This window comes from Balaenoptera borealis (genome assembly GCF_965194805.1).
Source record: "Balaenoptera borealis genome assembly, chromosome: 20".
Taxonomy (NCBI): Eukaryota; Metazoa; Chordata; class Mammalia; order Artiodactyla; family Balaenopteridae; genus Balaenoptera; species Balaenoptera borealis.
In genome coordinates this window covers 46082330-46106826 of record NC_138879.1, presented here as the reverse complement: position 1 = coordinate 46106826, position 24497 = coordinate 46082330, and the positions used below count along the sequence as shown (strand labels likewise).

At 43.2% G+C, this 24497-nt stretch overlaps 2 protein-coding genes and 1 pseudogene across 7 annotated transcripts in view; 2 read left to right on the top strand and 1 right to left on the bottom strand.

Annotated features, from left to right (window-relative positions):
- The first annotated feature begins 1136 nt into the window (after window positions 1-1136).
- ABHD15 (abhydrolase domain containing 15) lies at window positions 1137-6754 on the top strand. 2 transcript variants are annotated; one of them, XM_082372746.1, is made up of 2 exons: window positions 1137-2237; window positions 4235-4768. In XM_082372746.1, exons 1-2 carry the CDS (start codon window positions 1357-1359, stop codon window positions 4644-4646), a joined length of 1293 nt encoding a protein of 430 aa, XP_082228872.1. In that variant the 5' UTR covers window positions 1137-1356; the 3' UTR covers window positions 4647-4768. The 2 variants fall into 2 exon arrangements, with proteins under 2 accessions (XP_082228872.1, XP_082228871.1); XM_082372745.1 differs by having other exon boundaries at window positions 1138-2237; window positions 4282-6754.
- A 34-nt stretch (window positions 6755-6788) lies between these two features.
- TAOK1 (TAO kinase 1) overlaps window positions 6789-24497 on the bottom strand; it is a 166630-nt gene continuing 148921 nt past the window's right edge. For 3 of the 4 annotated variants that reach the window (XM_082372700.1, XM_082372699.1, XM_082372703.1), the window contains one exon: window positions 11717-21124. In XM_082372700.1, coding sequence (XP_082228826.1) covers window positions 20663-21124 — 462 coding nt within the window. In that variant the 3' untranslated portion in view covers window positions 11717-20662. Of the gene's footprint in view, window positions 7790-11716; window positions 21125-24497 lie in introns of those variants that run through there. The other variant, XM_082372702.1, reaches the window with a different exon arrangement.
- LOC309618658 (dynein light chain Tctex-type 1 pseudogene) lies at window positions 22892-23616 on the top strand (annotated as a pseudogene). Its single transcript has one exon. The product of its transcript is annotated as a dynein light chain Tctex-type 1 pseudogene (transcript).

Genomic DNA, 24497 nt, shown 5'->3' with positions numbered 1-24497 from the left:
ACGTCCTCCTCCGCTTTCGTAATTAGCCCAGCGGGGACCAGCAGATGCCCAAGGAGACTTTGGTCACCGTGAGGTGGAGTCACAGGCCTCGCCCCCAGCAGGGAGCGCTGGCCAGACGTCACCTGCAGCGGGTGCCCGCTCTGCCGCCCTCTCCCCGGTGCCCTTCTCCTTGGCCCGGCTCAGGATTTTGAGGAAAGACGGGAAAGTGGGTGGAGGGTGAGAGTTGAAATGCCCAGCCCAAAACTTTGAAATAGAGCAAGACCGTCTCCCACATAGCTGTGACTTGCAAGGGGTATTTCTTACCCTTCCCCCATTCCCCGGTAATTGCCAGTTATTGAGCTGATGAAGGGACTGCCATCTATCCCCTGCCACGGCCGGGTCGCGGGGTGATAGGCATCCCCCTCCAAGGGCACCTGAGTGCGTCTTTTCCTCCAGCTTATTCTCGGAGGTTTGGGGCTGTTTCTTTTGGGAAGTCCTTCCTGGGGAGCGGTGTTGAGGATTTCCTCTACCTGAAGCCAGGTTCCAGGGGAGCCCCACGCTCCCGGGCGGATCGGCACAGCGCACTAATGCAGGCAAGGGAACGAGCATTCCCCGGCACTCCAGCCTCCCGCTGCTAACCCGCGGTCGGGACACGACGCCGGCCCTGGCCCTCGCTGGCCCTGAGCCGGACCCCCGCCCGGCCGGGTTATTGCGCAGTTGCGGGTGCCCGCGGGGCCGAGACAAACACCGAGGTCAGAGAGCACAGCCGAGCCCGGCGACGGAGGTGCGGGTGGTGGCTCCGGCTGCACTGCGGCCACCCCGCGGAAGCCCAGGAGCCCGCGCCGGGAGCTGCGGTTTATTCACTTCTCCCTTTTGCTACTTCTCAACAGCGGCCCCTGAGGGCGCAGCGACGCAGGTCTCCCAGGTAGCTGCACACCCTACACACCACGCGGGACGGAGGGGCGGGGGCAGAAGATTCTGAGACTCATCCCCGTCCCCCAAGCCTCGGTCTCCAAGTCTCCCCACTTCTCCGCCCCCCACACCCCACTCCTCGGCTTGTTGCCCTCCCCACTCCCTTCCGCCTCGCCGGCGCGTCCTCGCTCCCTCCCCGTGGCCTCCGCTCCTTTCACCTCGTGCTCCTGCTTGTCGCAATCACTGTACAAAGGGCCGTGGGCGGGAGTAGGGGGCGGGTGAGGGGAGCCTGGACCGAACTGGCTGCCTCTGCGGGGCCGCGGCCAATCCGGAGTGCACCCCCTCCCTCCCCGCGGGAGGGCCCTGGGCAGCCGCCGCGGCCCGGCGGAGCCGCGGCCAGAGCGGGGAGCTCGCCAAGGGGACGTCCCCGCCGCTGCTGCCCGCCGGGGGCTCTCCGGCCTCGCCATGCCGCCGTGGGGCGCCGCCCTCGCCCTGCTCCTGGCCGCGTTCGCCCTGCTTGGCCTGCTCGCCGCGCTGCTGCGGCGCCCCGGGAGGCGCGCCGTCGGAGCGAGGACCCTGCCGGGGGCGCAGGGCCAAGACCACGAGGAGGAGGTGGACGGCGCAGGCCCCGCGGACCAGTTCAGCGACGGGCGTGAGCCTCTGCCCGGCGGGTGCAGGCTCATCTGTAAGCCGTCGGCGCTGGCCCAGTGCCTGCTGCGCGCCTTGCGACGCTCGACAGCGCTGGAGCCGGGCCCGCGCTCCTGGCTCTCCGGGCCCCACCTGCAGACCCTCTGCCATTTCGTGCTGCCGGTGGGGCCGGGGTCCGATCTGGCCCGGGAGTACCTGCAGTTGGCGGACGACGGGCTGGTGGCCCTGGACTGGGTCGTGGGACCTTGCGCCCGGGGCCGCCGGGTCACCAATGCCGGAGGCCTCCCGGCGGTGCTGCTGGTGATCCCCAATGCCTGGGGACGCCTCACCCGCAACGTGCTCGGCCTCTGCTTGCTGGCCCTGGAGCGCGGCTACTACCCGGTCATCTTCCACCGTCGCGGCCACCACGGCTGCCCACTGGTCAGCCCCCGGCTGCAGCCTTTCGGGGACCCGTCTGATCTCAAAGAGGCCATCACTTACATCCGCTTCCGACACCCCGCAGCCCCGCTGTTCGCGGTGAGCGAGGGCTCGGGCTCGGCGCTGCTGCTGTCCTACCTGGGCGAGTGTGGCTCCTCCAGCTACATGACCGGTGCAGCCTGCATCTCGCCGGTGCTATGCTGCCGCGAGTGGTTTGAGGCCGGCCTGCCCTGGCCCTACGAGCGGGGCTTTCTGCTCCACCAGAAGATCGCCCTCAGCAGGTGGGTAGCCCTCAGAGGCTGCAGATGAGCAATGGGGGAATAGAGGTTTGGGGCTGAGAAACGGCTCTGTCTGGTTTTGAATCAAACAGGTTTAGAGCAATTTGGGCAAAGTTCTCCTCACATACTTCCTGAAGCGTCCAAACCCTCTAGTCTGGACAGAATCAGGGAAGCAGGTTTAAAAGCCACAGATGGACTCAGCATCATTAGCTAGAGCAGGGACTCCTGACCTGGGGCCGCTGGCCTCACCTCGGCCCCACCGTGTCCTAGCAACCTGAGCACCTGCCCCACCCGCCGCAAGAGGCAGCACCTGACACGTACATCGCTTAGTCCATAACTTGTCAAATCAGCAAAGAGGGCTCTGGAAGCAATTGTGACTGGTTATCTGTCCAGAATGTTTCCTCTGAGCCTGGAGGTGACAGGAAGCAGAAATTTGGTGGTATTTGATTTATTAAAATTCTTTAGACCTGACAGATGTTTTGCATATTCCCAGGTATATACTCAATATTTAATGCAAAAATTTTAAGAGTATTTAAACATTTTTTTTTAATCTCCAAAAAGAAAAGAATCTACCACCAGGGTGACAGGGGAGAATTTTCCACTGAGAAGGCCTGAGTGACATTCCCACAGCAAATAACCAGGCCTCTGCTTACACTGTTGTTTTCCTAGGAGATGGAAGAAAGAGGTCAAAGACATGATGGCAGCAGTGTGGTGTGGCAGAAAGACCTGGGATGTGGGGTCAGACCCACTTGGGTTCAAATCCTGAATTTCCAGCAAGTTAGCTAACCCCTTTGAGCCTCACTTCCCTCTTCAGTTAAATGGAGTTTATAATAACCACTTCCCAAGGTGGTTATAAGCATGAAATAAGATAACGAAAGTAAGGGGCATGGCACCAATACATGGTGACAATTGTGATTTCTCTTTCTTTCCTTGCCCTATCTTGCCTCCTGTTCTAAGAAGGTCAACCCTGAGCTCAGCAACAGCCCATGTGCTACCATGGCAACCCAGAGCCGCTGGAACAGTCCAGGGGCAAGGTACTCTCACATGGCTTAACTGCCGGTTTCCATCCCCAAATGACCACCCTCAGTGCTGACCCTGGGCACCAGCTGGAGGATAAGGTAAGGGAAGTGGAGAGGAAACCTGGGCCTTTAGGAACTGCCCTGCCAATGGAATTTTGGGATTGCCAACTTGGGGCAAGCCTCTTTGAATGTTTGCAGGAAACACCTATCCAAATTCAGCTGGCTAAGACTGAACTAACCCAAATAAAGGACTGAGCTGCCCATCCTGGCCTCCTGGTCAGGGTGCCAGGCCCTCTCCAGGGAAGTGGAAACAGCAAAGATGTCCCTCTTTCCCAGAGCAGTTGCTCTCAGGCTCCCATTTGGGACCTCACCCAATTAATTACACTCCCAGTCACTTCCTCCGCCACTCAGCCCTCTCTAGGAATACCTGCCCCACTGATCAAGGACACACTCATTTGTCATCAGCTGGATAGCATATTATCTTTTAAAAAAGCAAACAAACTAATACAACTTAAAGTAAAATGTTAATGTTGGGGGATGTCACTTGCTGGTTTGGATAGTCTAAGCCACTGAGTTCTTCCAAGAGAGGTTCAGGAGGTGACAGTTCATAGCAGGTTGCCTACAGAGGGTCAGAAGATGAGGTCTGGAGGAGAGCTGTTGCAATAACTCAGCAGCTGTAAAGTCAAATGCTGCCCCGGGGCTGGGGAGGTAATGCCATGAATGACTGTCCTGGTAGAAACTGTAACACAGGAAGGAGGGAGGAAATACCCTGATTGTTGCCATGCCAGCCCATGTCGCCAGATCTCCCCATTTCCCTCGAGAAGCCAGATAGCTGCATTTTATGTGAAATCTCCTGATTTTAAATGATGGCAATGACATGGAAGTTTTTAAATATATTATATGGCCAAAGAAAGCCTCTGTGGTCAGAATCTGGCCTGTGGGCTGCCACTCTGTAACTTCTGCTGTCAATTTATTTTCCAGTTCTTTCCTCTCTTTCCTTCCTTCCCCATTCAACTTCTTTCTGCCAGGTATGCCACAGCCCTGGAGGACACAGTGGATACTGGAAAACTTTTCAGGAGCCGCTCCCTGCGAGAGTTTGAAGAGACCCTCTTCTGCCACACCAAGAGCTTCCCCATCAGCTGGGACACCTACTGGGACCACAACGACCCCCTCCGGGATGTGGATGAGGCAGCCGTACCTGTGCTATGCATCTGTAGTGCCGATGATCCTGTGTGCGGGCCCCCAAACCACTTTCTGCCAACTGAACTCTTTCACAGCAACCCCTACTTCTTCCTCCTGCTCAGCCGTCACGGAGGCCACTGTGGCTTCCTGCGCCAGGAGCCCTTGCCAGCCTGGAGCCACGAGGTCATCTTGGAGTACTTCCGGGCCTTGACTGAGTTCTTCCGAACGGAAGAGAGGATGAAAGGGCTGAGCAGGCGCCGAGCTTCATTCCTAGGGGGCCGGCGTCGCTGGGGAACCCTGCCAAAGCGGGAGGTCTCTCCCTCTTCCAACCTGGAAGAGATCTTTAGCTGGAAGAGATCGTATACAAGGTGAGACCTGACCCAAGAACCCGCCAGCCCTGCGAGGAAGAACAGAGCTGGGCACGGCTGAGTCCTGAAAAGGCAGTGAGGACTGAATGGGACAGGCAGCTTCAGCTCTTTGCCCCTGATTCAGCCCCTTCTCTCTTAAACTGGTCTGTGCAAAGAGATGGAACTTCCAGCAAGCTAGCGTTCATTTGCCCCTGAGCAGAACTCCTGCCCAGGCCCTGCTCTACAGATGCCAACTCATCCTGGTTCAGCAGCTGGGCATTCCCCGTCACTGTCCCCTGTCACCGACTTCATAAGCCAAAGAATATCTCCATGTATGTCCCTGGACTCAAGAGAAAATGCTCGCTCACAGCAAAGATACAGAGGAGATGAGTTTTGTGAGCCATTGGGCAGGTCTGTGCCACATAAATAATCAGCTCTGTGACGCTGGTTCTCAAGCTGGAGCCACTTGATGTAGGGAGGACAGGATGTTTGTGTCTCGATGCCACTTCCCTCGTTTTTTTCTGCGGCTGTGGCGCTCTGCTGACTTCACGTGGTGACAGACGTGGAAGCGGCTCACAGAGCCAACGCGTCTTGCGTTGAGTGTGAGATAGGCCCATAGGCAGTAAGTGCTGTGCTGAGACTGGGTTGGGGAGGGCAACCAGCTAGAAAGCGTGAACGCCTGCGTCTGGAACACCAAGGGCCAGTCTTTTGGTTGAGTTCTGCAAGTCCTGACTGGGAGTGGGGCTGATCTGGGGCTTCAGCCTAGGACCTCAAGACTCACTAGAGAGATCCCAAGGATGATTTTAGGAAGAGGAAATCCTCGCAGGGTCTGCTTGGCCATGGCTCAAGGAGCCAGGCTCTCAGACATTCTAGCTGCTCCCTCCAGTACCATTTCGGGGGATTACTCCAGAGAGTTCTAGCGAGAGGTGTTTTTCTCCTGAGATGTGGGCTTTCTCTAAGTGGTAAAAGTATAAACCTCATATCTTAGGTGTTTTTTTGGTTAGTTGCCCTCTTTTCTGACACTACTACTAGCCTTTCCCTCTCCAGACCCTGGAGGGACATCTGGGACCAGAGAAAGCAAACAAAATTTCCAAGAGATTGGCTAGAGCTGACTCAGTGATTTATGAATATTTCACATTACCATGCTTTTTCTGCTCAGTTATTCAAAAGGCCATCCATGTAGATGCAGGAAAAGCTTCCTCCTGGATCTGACCACTCAGTGACTGATAGGCTCTTTGGTTTTATGAGGACTAATGCTTAAGATCAGAGTAAAATAAGGCATTGTACAGATTGACCCACACCTTGGTTTGGATTAGGCCATTAAGCAATACAATAGGACATCCAGTTCCTCCCAGAAAAGCTTTGCCCTGAAGTTTTAATTGGTCATCAAGAAAGAAGGCACCTGTTTTGACAGGAAGCTCCATACTGGCCTCACAAATAGCAAAGCAATTTGAAGAAGGAGAGATGTTTACCAAAAGCCATATCCTAAGGCTTGGTATGAGGAATTTCTGGGGCCATGATTTTAGGTTTGGATAATTTTAGCCCATCCTTGTTCCTCTGGATCAAATAAGAAGAAACTCTGAACTATCCAAGAATCTAAACTGAAATGCAGACAACATTCAATTGTCTAAGGCACATTATCCTGTCATGAAAAAATTCCCTCCCTCCTTCCCCACTTCTTGTTCCTCCTCCTCTGTGTTCCTCATCTAACATTCTCTCACCATTTCTGAGCAGGAGAGATAATAAGGAAGTGAACCCTAAAGAAGCTGTTGTACTTCTGGTTAACGCCTTGGTATAAGGCTTGGCAAAGAAGAATTACTGACATCTGGCCAGCCCCCTCCCCCAGCATCTGGTACAGTGGGGATTTCAGTTTATTAGGTCTTGCAGTCCCATATGCAGGACCTTATAATCATTCAGAACTCACTGCAAAATGGGGAGCAGTCCAGTGGTTTTTAACCACCCCCCACCCTCACTCCCCAGGATTAAAGGGCCCCTAAGGGCTAAAATCCAGATTGTTTCTCTAGCCCAGATACCACGGGACTCTGGTTAAGATAATAGGTTTTGGAGAAATCATGGTTCCTTTTTTACAGGAAAGCCGGCTTGTGGGGTGGGGTGGGGTGGGGGAGGATATATATATATATATATATATTTTTTTTTTTTCCAGTTATAGTCTTAAAGCTCTGTGAACAGCAGAACAGCCCTTGTCCCTTGGATCCCCTTGGATCCACAGCCCTAATGACCTAAACCCTAAAGTATTTCTCCTCCATGCCCCTGTGCCAGAGGTACTCATAGCCATTCTCAGGAAGCTACCTCTCTCTCATCTTCTCATTACCATTTGGTGACATCACTGCTTTTCAAGCCATTTTTGCCAAGAAAGCGTAGTTCCTGTTCAAGCAGGTTTGGGCGACCCTGTCCTTCAGTCTAACGACGAAGGAATCACCCAAATTGGCTCTGCTTTGGTTAATAGCTAATTATATGAAACCAGATGGAGGAACCCCAGGCACACATTCTGAGAGAATGCATGGCCCTAAAAACAAAGTGACAGGGCTTCCCTGGTGGTGCAGTGGTTGGGAGTCTGCCTGCTAATGCAGGGGACATGGGTTCGAGCCCTGGTCTGGGAAGATCCCACGTGCCATGGAGCAATTAGGCCTGTGAGCCACAACTACTGAGCCTGCGCGTCTGGAGCCTGTGCTCCGAAACAAGAGAGGCCGCGATAGTGAGAGGCCCGCGCACCGCGATGAAGAGTGGCCCCCGCTTGCCACAACTAGAGAAAGCCCTCGCACAGAAACGAAGACCCAACACAGCCAAAAATAAATAAATAAAATTTTAAAAAAACCAAAGTGACAAATTATGAGTTTGGGGAAGCAAGAAACAAACAACAAAACAAACAAAACCCAAAGAAGTACCACTGAGTTGGTAGTTTTCCAGGTAGCAAGTCTTTGGCAATCCTCTCAGGTCTCATTCACTTGCTTGCCTCCCTTTTGGTCTCTTCATTATTTATAAACACCTTCAAATGGTAAAGGGGGAGAAGAAAACACAACCCAATTACAATAAAGGAGGCATAATCTCAGACCTGAGTTATCTGTCTCCACCCACTGGATCAGAATGCAGGAAGCAGACAACTGCTTCTCAAGGTTTCCTTGAGTCCTACTAAGTTCTGACCTCTGATACCAAAGACTGTGCTAAGCTATAACTTAATTCTCTTAAAGATTTAGTATTTTATGTATTTATGCATAGGTTTCCAAGGTGGCTTGGCCAGAGATGACAATAATAAAAAAACATAGCACCGAATCCTCATTTTGAGATGTCATCTCTGTTTTGAGTGAAGATATCCTTGCTAAGACTTGAGTACTGTTAGAAAAGAGGTCTTGACACAGGAAGTGTCATCTTAGCTTTATATATATAACCTCAAAACCACCCCAGAGTCAGAAGTTCCTCTGTACTCATCTTCCACCCAGACCGCAGGATCCTTTGTCAGTCAGTCACCCTTAGTAATGCCATGGTTTCTTCCTTTAGAAATGAACTTTAGTATAAAGTTCCCTCCCTGATTAAACAGGCAGATATACTTGGCCACATTGGCAGAACTTGCCAATGATACCAATGATTCAATGATACCAATGATACCAATGATCCTACAGCCAAGCCACAAAAGATGGCATCAGAAACTGTTTTCACTAGTTATGACAGTTTGTAGAGTTAAGATTAAGAAGCTATACCTAGGGAGTGTCTGAGTGCCCAGGGATGGAATGAATGCCTTAGGAAGCAGCAGGTCCCACATCATTGGTGGTATACACAAGCTAGACTGCTCCTAGGCACGTATCATGGAGGGGACATGTGCTGAGAAATAAGGGTGGCCTACATTAGATATAAGGTCTCTTCTCATCCGAGAGTTGGTGACTGGAAATAATGCTAACGAGCTCAGTTGTAACGACTTCTGGTTGGTTTATGGGCTTGAGGATCAGACCACAGACCTGATCCAAATTCTGGGAGTTGGGATATGACATAAAGATTTTAATGAAAATAACCCTACCAAAGTGACCAGAGGATGTTTTAAGACATCTAATAATTATGCTCTGAAGTATCCAGGAAGAGCTAAAAGTTTAGAGGAAAAGTAGAATTTCATTAAAACAAACAATAAAAGATATTAACACTTAAAAAACAAATGTCTCTGGCTCCTCCAGCCTTCCTGTGTAATAAGGTATCTTGCTCTAGTGTCTATCACTAGTGAGACTGAAGAAAAAATCCTCTCAGCTTGTTTGCCTCTGAATAATAAATTGCAGTCTCCCTGCAACAATGGAATGTCATTCTTTTTTAAATCTCCACAAACAAATGTGCTGTTTGTCTTCTTAAGTCCTCTATGTACTGAGCTGTGCTTACCTACCTGTGGAGTTAACGGAGCCTCACTGCACATTCTCCATTTGCTGGTTGTTGCTTCACTTCTATAGATCTAGGTTTGTGTCCCCTAACACTAACCAGCAGAACCTCTGTTTAATCAACAACCAGCCCTCCTGCTCTGGGCTAATAATTTCCCAGCAGGCTCAAAATTCCCTGATCATCAGTGGTACCTACATAGAGATATTTTCCAGTGGGCAATTAGTAATTTGTGTGTTGGATAGAGCACTGAAATAGTTTGGAGGTGTGGGTTCTAGTTTCTACTTCATTTGTGACTCATATGACTTTGGGCAAGTTATGAGTTGTTCCATATGAAAAGACTGAGACTGTGAATAGGCCTTAATTAAGGTCTGTTAGGCTATAATGAAATAGTAAAAGCAGATGGATCCCATTCTTCAAGCCCATTTAATTCCTCAACCAGAGCTCAAAGACCTCTATAATGAGGTGGCATCTGCTTTCAGATCAGAGTCTATATTCTAATTCTTGTAAGGCCAAGGATTTCCAGTTATTAATTCCACTGCAAAGTTGGGAAGGGCCTGGAAGAGCAGCACCTTTGAGGCTTACAAACTGGGTGCTGGCTTGCCCAATTGAGGACAAACTCTCCCCACCCTCTTCCCAAACACACACACACACATGCTCTCTCTCTCTCTGATAACCATGTTATGGCTAACAGGTTATACACTGGTTCATTTGTTCCAGCCAAAAACCATCTGCTTTCCTGTTTCTTGTAAGTGATGGTCAGAAAGGATGTGACTTTTAAGATCTCAGTTAGTAGTGATGGGGCTAAAGACCAGAACCCAAACCACTGGTCTTTATGCCATACTTTGCCTTTTCCTAGTCAATCACTGGCTGAGATGACAGCAAATAACGCTCACTTTGAACTCCATAATGTAAAGGACGTTAACAAAAGGAGAAAGAATTTGTCTTCAGAGCTGCTGCACAACTCTTGTGGCGGAGCCAACATGAATCTATAAACGGCACCCCTAAAGTTGTTTACTACATAGCCTGCAATAAACGACACCCTCAGCAGCCTTGTCTCCCTCTTATCCGTAAGAACAAGTATCTGAAAGTATAATTAAAGTCACTAATTGCCTAGTACATATATAGGAAAACCCTGGTTTGGCAGCTGGCATCACTGATAGCACTAACTTATAACCCTGGGGCTGTGGAGCTAGCCAACCACTGTGGTGATTTTTTAATTTATGTTAAAATTTCTTCTATAAAAAAAAAATTTCTTTTATAGTCAGGTAGGATAGGCTTTAAACCCTAAGCATAACTCAGAGCATCTTTGATGTGTTTAGTCAATGACAGCATTTGTTTTGGGTTGCTGACATGGTAGAAGCACCTAACTCTCCTTCCACTGTAGTTTGAACAGCTCAATTGTGGGGATAAAGCAGAAAGAAATCTTGTTTTTTAAACCCCCTTTTAGCTCAACCAAATTTAAGGTGGGATGTTGGGAAATGCTGGAGATAGAACACCTGGAATCAAATCTTGGCTCTGCCACGTAGTTGTTTGACCCAGGCAAATTAAACACTACATAAATGCTAATTAATCTCAAAATAGCTCAGCATCAACATTCTAGGAGTTTAGAAGCTATGTTTAAAAGTGCCATTTTTGGGCTTCCCTGGTGGCGCAGTGGTTGGGAGTCCGCCTGCCAATGCAGGGGGCGCGGGTTCGGGCCCTGGTCTGGGAGGATCCCACGTGCCGCGGAGCGACTGGACCCGTGAGCCACAACTACTGAGCCTGCGCGTCTGGAGCCTGTGCTCCGCAACAGGAGAGGTCGCGATAGTGAGAGGCCCGCGCACCGCGATGAAGAGTGGCCCCCGCTCGCCGCAACTGGAGAGGGCCCTCGCACAGAAACGAGGGCCCAGCACAGCCAGAAATAAATAAATAAATTTAAAAAAAAAAAAAAAAGTGCCATTTTTCTGATAGTCCTCTATTCAATAAAGTAGGTAATCTCAACTATACTTTTTAAAATGACACACTTAAAACTATTTTCTAATAGAAAAAAACATATAAACCCCAGCCCAAGAAACTCCTTCCCTCCAAATTAAGCCTTCTGACAAAGTCATTTTAACAGGACTGGATTAGATACTCTACCCCATTCAGGGCTAAAATGTGATGATTTTCAAATCTGGGAAGACGAACCCAGGCGAAACCACCTTGTGAAGCTTTGTACAAGGTCCAAGAACTGCATACATCTATGTGTCCATGTGTCTGGGAGGAACTGTAGTTACACAGACCACAACATATGCCTACATAAAACTTAAGAACCTGCAACAAGCCATTAGAACCTAAAGTAGAATCATTGCACATCCACAGCACAGTAGGCCACTTCACTGGGCACACAGAATTCGAGGCAATTAGTCTAGAGGGTTTTAGTCTACACTAGGGAGCTCATTCTTACCCATATCTTACTCATTTTTGTAACCCCCAACATCCAGCACAGTGCCTGAGATTCAGTAATTATCCAGTAAATAGTCACTGAACAAATATACTTTATGGGAATACAATTACTTAAAAAAACCGAGCAGACACTCTGTGTACTAAAATTACTTTATTACAGTTGATTTTTTTTAAACATTTCCTTTGCTATGATACAAAGGATACTTACAAACAAAATATTACATATGACCTTGTTTTCGCTCTTATGTTCTGACAACTTGGTAACAGCTTTAAATGCACAATCTATACAATTAATACAGGTTATATATGAACTATAAGGTATGTTGAACCAGAAGAATACTGACAATATACTGTACAATAAGCCTTACCAATTAGTGCTGCGGACCATTTCTACCAAAAGGAAAATGCACATCTGTACAGTCACCTTTACCAGCTGGTGCTGACAGTGAGGGAGAGGCTTCTTCCCCATTGCAACCCTTGATAAGCCTCCACTGTGGGTGTCTGTTTGGTCCGAAAATTAAGAGGACTGTGTATATTTAAAATTAGTCATCGGTAAACTGGCAGAACATCACTTTCAACATGATAATCTCTTGCCAAAAAAATCAGTCCTAGTTTTAAAAGACCACAGGTCCTTTGTCCACCATGAAAACCCTACAGGCTCAAGGGCTTTAGGAGATGAGAAGATGAAGGCTGCCAAAAAAGGAGGCAAGAAACCAAGCCAAAATCTAGGTCTTGCAAAATCATCATTTTTTTTCCCTTCACCAAAGGGAACTAGAAATGTACAAATTCATTGATGAACCTCAATGATAACATATCAGTTAGCTGATAACCCTCATTTTATCTGGACCCCTGACTTGTGGGAATAACTGAAAGAGATTGTGAATAATATATACTACTTTTAGAAAAGAACCTCTTGCTTAGTTAAAATATTCCCTTTAGCCACCAAAGCTGGTCCTGGGCTATTACAGGTGTGCATTCATCTCTCAATGGTCTACTCAGAAATGATAAGGTTACAGCTTTTTTTCTTTTCTTTTTTCTTTTTTTTAAATAAAAAAGCAATTGACTGAAGCATTTTTCTTTTTTTAGGTAAATAGCAAAAATAAAAATAAAAACCAACCCTGGCATTTGCACAAATAATGCAAATGGAGCGATATGGCCTTTAAGGTAATGGGTTAGTAGAAAGGAAGAGAGAAGTGAAGAAAATCCAGAGAAAATGATGTACTGATTTTTCTTTTTAAAAATTTCTACAATACATGTGCAAAAAAATCATGCTGGTTGAGGAAAACAAAAGTAAATGAGTATATAAAACTAAAATCATAAATAATATGTTTGGATGACTGGTAAAAGCAGAAACCAACCTGGGTTACAAAAAGGATTATACATTCAAGATGCTCTTAAACCCAGTGGGATAACTTATGTTAAAACTGTGTTAATAGTTACGTTAAAAATCTCAAGTTTGTTTTTAAATCTTCACAATACAAGCAAAGCTGTTTTAAAATATACACTATACATATTTCTCATAGTCTCTCCAACCTCATTAATGCGCATTAGGCTATCTTTTTCATATACTAAAACAAGGGGGTTTTGAAAGCTAAAATGCTCAGAGTAACTCATCCATTATTTAAATGTTTAAGTTTTAAATGGGTTAAAATTTTTAGCAGACTTACATAAATAGGATTTAGCAACACAAGTGTTAATGAAAAAAACTCTAAAGCATTTACAAATTATCAGGTTGAAATAGTCTCGGGAACTTATGTGCACTATACTTCAAAATGTTATTTACATCAGACCATCACTTTTGTAAAAATTTCCCTAAAAGATAAAAAACAAAATAAATTTGGAGAATTAACCCATTCTAACCCAGCAGAGAAGGATCATAAAAGGAGAGGTAAAACAATAACAAAATTATCTCTTAATAGAAACCCCACATATCCCTCTCTACTTGGATTTTGTCCTATGAAACCACCTGCAATTCCTAATAGGCTCATTTATCAAGTGGCAAGATAATGTGGTAAAATACCTTGTCAGATAGATTACTGGCCTCGAGTGGACTTCCTAAAAAAATTTTCCTACCTGTGTCTCCTGCTTGGATTATTTTAGGACACGTGTATGTAATTAATTGGAGGGGCACTCTAAGTAGGCACAACTCCCATTTAATGTGGAATAAAAGGTCTGACATAAAATGCTGTTGGGGAGAAGGGTTGGTGGTTTCTTTGATATTATGAAATGCAAGAAAGCACATTTGGAATGGGCACCAAAAAAGAGCTTTCTGGCAACATACCAGGGGCAGCCAACATCTTAATAAACTAAATATACTTGTCTATGACCAAAAAAGGGTTAGAAGGGTTCCAATATTTCCCCCCAGGTTAGTTTGATATGTGTCCAATAGTCACATGGCCAGCTGGAATCTGCAAACATTAAGCAGTTCCATCCTTTTAAATCACATAATTCATTCCATGACCATGTGTAATTTATAGAAACAATAATGTTCATGCTGAGGCAATGTATTTGAGGGCTCAGAAAAAGCAAAATGTGCCACTGCGAGAAACCTGTTCCCATACAACTGGTCTTCATGCTTTCAAGTGGCCCAAATATACCCTTGATGCTAAGCCAAGCCATGCAAAAGCAAAGAGTACACACTTTTCATTAACACTGGTATCTCATTTCTAAACTTCACTGACCTCAGAGTTGCCAAAGAAACATGAGTAATGAAGGCATACAAATGAAGGTTCATGGATTTTAAAAAATGCAATTCCCTCATCTATGTTTACCAGCTTTTAATACCTTAGGCTACAAGGCATATCAAGGGATAATGACAAAGGAATACATGTAATTCTGGAAATAGGAAAATGCTCCAGAAATGGGATCAATGTGCCAGTAATAAGCATAGTTCATTTCATTTGAAAATTCAGCAAGAGAGCCCAATAAACAATTCCAAGCCATAATGTTATCACCTGCATAATTTACATAAACATTAAAACCCTTGCACTTTATAGACAAAACACACTTCTGTAAACATGGCCACTGGGGGAGGGAGGTTCCCTACCTCATTCATGACTGAGGACATGTAATCATTGTATTAAATAAAATGACTTTGCTTCAAAAGATTTTAAACCTGACCAATGGTTGAGCTTAATTTCTCCCTGTTTAACAACACTGAAGCATTAATTCTAAAAATGTCACCTAGGATGGTTTCAGGGTTAGATGCTAGGACCACAACTGGCAACGACAGCAACTCCTCTCTAGCTGGCACAGACTTATAAACTTTAGTACAAAAACAAAAAAATACAGAAACTAGGTCAATTTGTTAGCTACATATTTACAGATAATTACATGATTTCTTCACTCACAATTGCTAAAAACTATGAGTGAAAAGGAAACTGTGCAGGTTGAATTACCCGTAATTTAGGGGGAATTCTGGGGTATCAAGATACCCTTTTCATTCATTCACAAGTCTCATCTTCTCTCTGCTTTTTCATGGCAAACTACCTACAGATATCCAGATTAGTATATCCATTGTGCATCCTGTTTCAGAGAGGATTAACCTTTTCCTCTATTTAAAGAAGACTCTCTTGTACATTGAAAAACAAAACAAACCCAACACAATCAAACAGATACACACACACACACACACACACACATACACACACACAAGCTCTGAAACTTCAAAAAGTTCTGATTGCTGGGTAACAGTTAACAGTGATGGTGACATAGTAAATGGCTCCCCAGTTTTAATTCTCTGCCTTTTTCTTTAAAGGATATCTATTTTGGGGTGGGTGAGAGAGAAGTGCAAGTTTAAGAAACCCACAACAGGCAGATAAGGTGCATGCTAATTTACATATTTCTTATGATCTGAAGACCACCATTAGGCCAAATAGATTCTCTTCCCTTGCATGAGTGAAATTTTGGAAATCTGAATATAAACAAGGGAGGAATTAGTTAATGTGACTTTAAAGGGGGCTACCAGAATTCAGTAGAAAATATAAATGCACAATAAAGGAAGAGTTCTCAGCTTCACTTTCTTTTTCTAGACAGTGTTTAATAAAACTTCTTTACAAATTAAGTCACTTCCAATGTAGACTTACTGTAGTGATTTAATAAAAGTGCAGACAACATAACCAGACACACAGCAAAATAGACTTCAATCAGTAGTCCTTGCATACAAGAGGCAAGTCTGCTAAGTGTACAGCACACTCTTCATCCTTTAAGGAATCTGAGGATGGAAAATTTCCAGTTCTTAACAACTAAGAGTAAGTGACTGCCTTTTAATAGGCAATGCTACAACCTGGTTGGGGGGCACTATCATGATAGATGAGGGAAAACAGAGAATTTGTTTCTCTTTAATAAGGATTTGTATTTTGGTAAGCAGCTCCAAGATGACAGGCCAAGTTTTAGATTTGTTCCTTAGAGAAAGCAGTTTTCTAAGAAATAAGAGCCTCCTCTTCCATCATTATAGGAGATTCACACTTATACACCTTAAATATATTATTTTCTGACTGGAATATACACTAGACACTTCACATTGTGAGCATGGAACAAAACGCAGGGCCATATAAACTTCTTAGGAAAGGGTTGCAGTGTTGGGCCAAATCTGTGCTTGAAAAGTAGTGCCTCCGAAGGGGTGGAAGGTGCATGAAGAACTTACTATTAGCAAGCAAGAAGAGGCAGCTAAAAGGAGAAATCCCCTGCCAATACCAAATCCTTCTCTCCCAGTGGCCATTTCCTGTTGATTTTATAGTTTAGGAGAACCTTAGATGCTTTAGCAGTAATTCCTTTCTTGGATGTTTTGGTCCTTAGCAAAATTTATAATTATTATTATTAATGGAGTAAAAAGGGCAAGAGGATCAATGGCACCACTACTAAGAAATATGTATGGAGTGCACATGAAGATTACGTGACTTATTGGTTCTTTTTATCTTTGCAGAGGAATCACCACCAGTGTTTTTAGTTTCCATGGTTCATTTCTCTCTGCATCACCTATCTTTCATTGCATCACGACACAAACTCACAGAAACACTAACTGGCTCCTTCCCCAGCACTATTTTACTGCATTGCAACTTATGGTTCCACATTTTACTTAACTTTCTTTCCACCCACTCAAGTGCTAAGAGGGGATTAAAATAGAAAAAATTGCATCTAATGACCACCTTCTCATAAATATCAACCCAGAGTACTCACTGTTAAGAAACACATGCATTCTTGCCTTAACTGAGGACTAAAATAATGAAACAAAATAACAGAACCTTAAGTGCCCTGATGGAAATGTACAGTATGAATTATATTCATCAATCTATACACACATATAGACACTCATATGTATATACAATATATACATACAAATGATAATAGCTATACCAAAAATGTGCATATTTAACACAGTTTTTAAAAGCCAGTAGATTATGGTATAATACAATTTATTTCCACTAGTGAATGGCACAAATGGAGAAATGCAAAGGAGGTGTTTCAAGTACAATAAAGTCATTTTTCACAGGTGAAAATAAACAGTATTATTCCAGTGTCCAACACAATGTATTCTATAAAAGTTTAAAATGCCAGACATTTAGTTAAAGAAGTAGAAAGCTACTAAAGTCTGCCTTATGGTCTGAAAAAGACACTCATAGCGTTTTCAATTTTTGAAAAGGGGGTGAGGAAAAATAGGTGGGAGTGGGAGAGAGTCAAGGACAGTTTCTTTAGTGTACTGAATGGTGTTTACCTGATGTCTTGGCAGCTGAAAATCATGACTATGCTAAAAAGTTCAACTTACCAATAATAAATCCTTGGCCTAGAGTACCAAGCATATTATATCTGTGGGTGTGGCTTCAAATGCAGGACTACTCATCTCTAGGCACAGAAATGACTAAAAAGAATGGCAGCTCTCAATAAGACTAATAAAAACGTATTTTCCAACTAACTTTATCTATATAATGAAAATACTTTCAGATACTTTAATTCGGGGTTAGAGCTGACTTTAACAAGGGGAAAAATATGTGCAAAAGGAAGGGAACCCCATTAGGAACAATATATTTCAAGGTATGAGGTTTTGCATTTTTCTAATGCTAACTTAAAAAAGGGAGAGACAGTGAACACAGGAAACTTTTACTGCCAAGCTCTGGATACCAGACATAGCGTTTACGACTTTCTGATATGCTGGACAAATATCGCATACTTTTTATTTTCTTAAACACATATATATCAAGTGAACACCAACAATGGGGAAGAGGTAGTAGTAATTTGATCAAATGTTGACGTCTGTACACTGATTCAGAAAGTGCCTGCTTCTTTCTTCAGAATCTCTCAAAACCTTTCAAATTTTCCTGCTACAAGCTTTACTCTTTGATAATTCCTACCATGTATGATATTCCTCAGAAGTTAGATCTTGCAAACACACACAAATCAATTAAGTTGAACCATTTTTGCAAACTATATATATTTTAATTAAAATGAACTTAATGGAATAATCCAGGTATAGTCATGACCTACATGTAAAACTGGTTGCCACACAATTAAATCAGATACAAAGACCTACTGGATAGACATCTGGAGTCAGTATTCAATCACAATTTTACAAGTACATAGGATCTGCATGAACTCAATAACTCAATCTGACTAATTTAAGTCCACAAGTGGACTTTAACATGTATTATTGGTAGTATTTTTTATTTTAAAGAGTTTTGTATGTAAAACTGAGCTGTACTCCTATTCCACCCCTCCAGTAGTACAGAGGGGCCAGATCTAATAAGAAGTTTTTTTAAAGGTATCAAATTCATTATATTTTTGGACATTAATTCTAAAGCTCTCTCCTATCATTTTCCTCCAAATAGGTAAATATCTCAATTTGTTTGAAATACTGTATAATAGGTGAATGCAAAATGATAGAAAATTAAAAGCTCCTTTCATTAGACAGACAAGAAGTACATGTCACGTTCACCTAAAAACTGGTGATCTCAAGCATGGCCAAGAGGACAATGTACCGGAGTGCTACCTGAAACACTGCCTAAAACTGTGTGTGAATTCTACTGTGATCTTGGTTTTTAAAAGATTTACAGTAAAATATTAATTTTTCTTCTAGTTACCTTTAAATGAATGCCAGAAACTCCTAAAGGGGAGGATTCATAGAGATTAGACTGACATACCTGGGGAAGACTTAAATTTTGTTGAGAAAGCCAATATTTCAACAATTATAGATTACTGCTTGGTCATCAGCCTGGTCTAGGTGAAGAGTATCATTGAGAGGGACTCAGAAAATTCTACCTTGGAGTCCTCTATTACGAAAAGCAGGATCCAGAGTCAGCAGCAAGGGTTCTTCAAGACAAGGGAGGGGTCAAGACAACTTGTAAGAAACTCTGATTTATCACTGAAAAGGAAGTTTTTTTCCTTCAAGTCATACTCACAGCTTCCTACCCACCTTCGACTCAATTTCCACACTAGCAGTGGAATACCAAGTAACATCTAACTTTCAGCATTGGGTTGATCCTTCATTGCAAAACTAAACAGAACAGAACAGAACAAAACAAAACAAAACACGCCCCTCTGTGGGAAAAAAAAAAAGTTAGCGTTTGTCAAGAGATTCCCTGACCACTATAACTTACTTTACTTTTTTTTTCTTTAATTTGCCAAACTTGCTAGTTCCTTTTCAGTAGTACTTTAGCACTGAGGCTAGAGACTTCTGGAAGTGGTGTTTCCTGTTGTGTGATGTTAACATGATGCCAAATGGTCACTAAGTCTCAAGGAACTAGAAGTTTGTAAAGTATTGCAGCAACAAAAACAGCAATTTAAAAAAAAAAAAAAAAAAAAAAGAGGACCTGCACATGCAGCAAAATCTACAGTGGTGATGAGCATTAGTCAGCAGCTGGTAAAGTCATTGGCTCAGTGACTCCTGGTTCACTATGGCAACTAAGCATTTAAATAACTGGCTATTCTACTTGTAAACAGGAAATCCCATAAGCCAAAAGGGGTAATCAAATTATGTCTATGTAGTGTGGTGAGAATTCCAATAGATGGCAGTTTGCAAATATGGCATCATTCAAAACCCTCTGGCATTTGATTTGTATTGGCTATATGTCTTTGTTTTTGTACAAAGTAAAAGTACTGTTTGGGGTCTTGGGAGTTATAGAGCTTAGCTAGGATGAGATATCACAGTATAAGCAACAAAACGTCAGGATATAGAGGCTTAATCTCCTCACTATGCTGCTGAACATACCCACCATATGAACTTTCAGGGGCCTCTCTCACCCTTCTGGTCTTCCCCTTTAAAGGCTCACAGGTTTGTTGATGCAATTCCCACACAACTTGTGATCTCCTTACACCTCCATCTCACCATGCCACAAAAAAGGCACAATTGAATGGACAAAAAAAAAAAAAAAAAAAAATCACTGACAAATCTATGCAGCATTCAGAAAAAGAACTAAATTGTTTTCTACTCTCTGAAAAAGTCAATGGAACCCTTTAGTGTTCATGGATTTCCACGTTCTTTTTCACTCCAAATGAGGCTGAGAAGTCAGACCAATTTAATAAAGAAAATACATTGGTGAGGGGACACAGATGTGTTTCCATAATAACTTGTTTCAGCATATGCTGCCTGCTGTGAGTGGCTTATAAGAATTTGGGGTATGGAGAAAGGCTTTAGATTTTTTCACAACCTTCTTAGGATATAACTGCCCCAAAGTGATGACTCAAGACACACTGCTGCATTCTATTTTTGCAGTGTTCAGAAAATACCCCCTAACTAGCCAATTTCTTGTAACCACATGCTTGAGATATATATATATGTGTGTGTGTGTGTGTGTGTGTATGTGTGTGTGTGTGTAGGTATATGTATACACACATACATATCAATTCCCCTTTTCAAAATTTCTCCAAAAGTTAAAAAACAAAAACAAAAAAACAAAACCCGGCAGCCAAATACTATGACATCTCAATTAGTAAACACAAAACAGAACGCTTTACAAAAATGAATAAAATATACCATATGCACTCAGCTTCCACACTGTAGTACCCAAGTGAGGAGGCTGCTGTGACGATGTCTGTAGGCAGTTTCTTTTGGCAGACAGCTCCAGCGGAATTGCCACTCTCAATTATTAAGTTATGTATAAGACATGTGTGACCCATTGGATATTTGTGAAGTGACACTCGTGCTTCTGCTCATGCCCTGCTCCGTCCGTCCCCCAGAAGCTGTCCGCCTTAGAGCCTGAGGGCTATTGCGGACTCCCATACTGCTACCTCGAGGTACCCCTTGCATTGGCCCTGAGGGGTGACCCCACGGCTGGGGTCCACCTTGCATTGGATGGCCCCAAGCCTGTGGTGGGCCACCCATGGGATGACCCCAGTGAGGTCCTGGACCCCCAGTAGGATTGTGAGACCAACCAGAAGCTCCCGGGTAGCTGTGGCTGAATGCCTCAGGGGAGAGATTAGAAAGGACCATGTTACTAAAACCTAGTCTCATGCTTTCAGAGTCAAAGGCTTCAATTTCTCTGGCTTGACGCTCCAGCAGGCTTCGTATTCGTTCTGTGCGTTCATTCTGCAAAGCCAACATTTCTTCTTCAATCTGATGGGGGTTAGGAGGAGAGAAGCAAAAAGAAGGCTGATTTATTTTTTAAAATCTACAAACTAAGGAAGTGATAATTACTCAGCTTTGAAGTGAATCATAACAAAGTTCCCTCTGGCTATTTTATGGATGTGCATTCAAAAATCAAAGAGATGTACTGTAGAAATAATCCATAATTTATATTTCTAAAATGTGTAAAATCAAGTTCTTAAAAGCAAAGGCAATAACCTCTACTAAAATAATAAATCAAGGCAATTATCATCAATGGCTACTAAATCATTAGGTAAAACACTGAATAAAAAAAAAAGTGGGTGAAGGGAAACTAGCTTCATCAGACACACCAAAATCTCACTCTAATAAAATAAATGTGGGGGACTTCCCTGGTGGTGAAGTGGTTAAGAATCCACCTGCCAATGCGGGGGACATGGGTTTGATCCTTGGTCCAGGAAGATCCCACATGCCGCGGAGCAACTAAGCCCGTGCACCACAACAGCTGAGCCTGCACTCTAGAGCCCCAAAGCCACAACTACTGAGCCTACGTGCCACAACTACCGAAGCCTGCGCGCCTAGAGCCCGTGCTCCGAAACAAGAGAAGCCACCGTAATGAGAAGCCCACGCACCATAACAAAGAGTAGCCCCCGCTTGCCGCAACTAGAGAAAGCCTGCACACAGCAACGAAGACCCAACGCAGCCAAAACTAAATAAATAATTAAATTAATAAGATTAAAAAATAAAATAAATGTGGTATTGGTGTAGGGACAGACTAGTGAAATAGAAATAGAATAAAGATCTCAATTTGTAGGTTTTTAAAGCAGGACAAAAGCATTAATTAATTAATTAATTAATTAAATGGGGGGAAAGATGGATTCTTAAACAAATGACACAGGCACAACTGGCCAACCATCTGGAAGGAAATAAAAATGAAACCCCATCTTACACCACATTCCAGATAGACCAAAGCCTTAAGTGAAAAGCAAACAAACAAAAACTAAAATTTTCATTAAAAAGTTAGTTTCTATATACCTAGAAATTAGTGGTTGGGTAGCCATCATAATCAGTTCTGGAAAACTAGAAGGTATTACAAATAAATGTAGTTGACTATACATATATTTTTTAAAATGTAAAATACTTCATAATAAAGTCAAGAGACAATGAAAAAAAAGTTGATGGAGAACTTTTTTATGACTGATCAAATTGATAATTGCCTAACCCCACTGATCAATATTCATATCACTTAAAAGGGGGACAGCTAGACATTATGTATCTCTTGACGTGATGCAAAAGGAAGTACACAGTAACCCTCATGAAAATTCCTTGCAAAAATTAAAAACTGAAACTAAATACAATCATGCCTCTGTATCTAATTACCAGTTTATATAGGAAATATGAAGTAAAAAAGAGAATACATTAAATGACACCATGAGGACGCAATCAGCCAAATCCAGATTTTGAGAATTCCTACAGAACAAATGATCCAATCCAAATGGGGGAAAAAAAAAAGTGTAGGGGAGAGGGGCCTATTATAGACTAATTAACTTAAAAGACAATTAACCAAAGCAATGTCTGGACCTTGTTTGGGCCCCAATCCAAATAATCCAACTTAAAGAAGACATTTCTGAGATAAAAGGAGAAATTTAGGCATGGACTGAGTATGAGGTAATACTTAAATTTTATTACCAATTTTGTTAAATATTATGATGGACTTATGATTATATTAAAGTAAAAATGTATTTATCTATATTTAGGAGTGAAATGATGCTATGCTAGAATTTGCTTTAAAATATCCCAGACAGGAGGCAGAGGCAAGGCGCCGAGGGAAAGATGGAAGACTACCAGGCTACCAAAGAGACTGCTTTTGTTGTTGATGAAGTGAGCAACATTGTAAAAGAGGCCATAGAAAGAGCCATCGGTGGCAATGCCTATCAGCACAGCAAAGTGAATCAGTGGACCACAAATGTAGTGGAGCAAACCCTAAGCCAACTCACCAAGCTGGGGAAACCATTTAAATACATTGTGACCCGTGTAATCATGCAGAAGAACAGAGCGGGATTACACACGGCAAGTTCCTGCTTCTGGGACAGCTCTACTGATGGGAGCTGCACTGTGCGATGGGAGAACAAGACCATGTACTACACTGTCAGCACCTTCGGACTGTCCATTTGACCATCTCGTCCAGACTGTGATTTTCTCCTTTTGTCCCAACGTTTCTCTACCATCTTCTAACCACCAGCCGTCTAGTCAGTGATCACCTGTCTCACTCTCTTTAAGTGTGTTTTTGTGGCACTCTCAAAATGTACAGAAAAAAACCAAATAACCACACTGTTCTGTGACCTGCACACCCTAAGTCAGAGGAATCATCACTGAAGGTAGTCAGGAGCCTGTCCTGACACTTGTCTTAACTTTGAATGTTTCTTTTCAAAGGTGCTAAAAGCAGAAATCTGCTAAGTGTGAAACTTTCTCTACTCTCTGAAATGACTGAAATACACTAATTTTCCATACTTTGTACTTTTGTTAGAATAATACATTATTCCAATTAAAAAAAAAAATATCCCAGACAGTCTTTCCCCCAAGTGTGTGTGTGTGTGTGTGTGTGTGTGTGTGTGTGTGTGTGTGTGTGTGTGTGTGTGTAGCAGGGGGAATAGATAAGAGAAAATTAGCAAAATACTGGTAACTGTTGAAGCTGGGTGATGAGTACTTGGAATTTCATTGTACTAATTCTTCCTACTTTTGTATATGTTTGAAAATTTCCATGAAAAAAAGTTTTTAAAAGATAGGAAAAAAGAGAATTTGTAAAGGAGCATTAAATAATCATGTTTCAAGATATTTGAGAACTTAAGCCAATAGTCATATATATATATATATATATATATTGCTATCTGTAGAAATCTAGCTCAATAAATGTTTCCTTTCTATGTGTCATTTTTAAGTGCCCTTAAAAAAAACACAGTTTAGCATGGGAAACACATGCAAATAAAAATTACAATAGAATATGATAAGATGTAATAATAGATTTATAAAGTATAGCAGAAATACTAAGGGACGGAGTGATTCACTCTACAGGAGAAGGAGACTAGGGCAAAGAAGTCTTCTTAGAGGAGGTGGCAGAGACTGGATTCTGAAGGAAGAATACAAGTTTACCAGGAAGACAAGCGGAGGGGAAAATATTTTCAGCAGAGAGAACATGTGCAAAGACATGGACAAATGGTAAAAATAAGAAGTGTTCGGAGAATTACAGATCGGCCAGATGGACTCCAGTGAGAAGAGTTTGAAAATTATCGAAAGTTCTAAATACTAGTGTTACAAAGATTTAGAGAGGGCCATTCATTTGAAGATTGAAGGAGAACTTAGATTAAACATGAATGCTTCCTGTGAG

What these genes read in the sequence shown, in the direction of transcription:
- ABHD15 (XM_082372745.1), top strand. Translation starts at nt 1,357, where the DNA reads ATGCCGCCGTGGGGCGCCGCCCTCGCCCTGCTCCTGGCCGCGTTCGCC. An exon ending in CAGAAGATCGCCCTCAGCAG is followed by an intron (nt 2,238 to 4,281) that starts GTGGGTAGCCCT and finishes TCTTTCTGCCAG; the next exon opens with GTATGCCACAGCCCTGGAGG.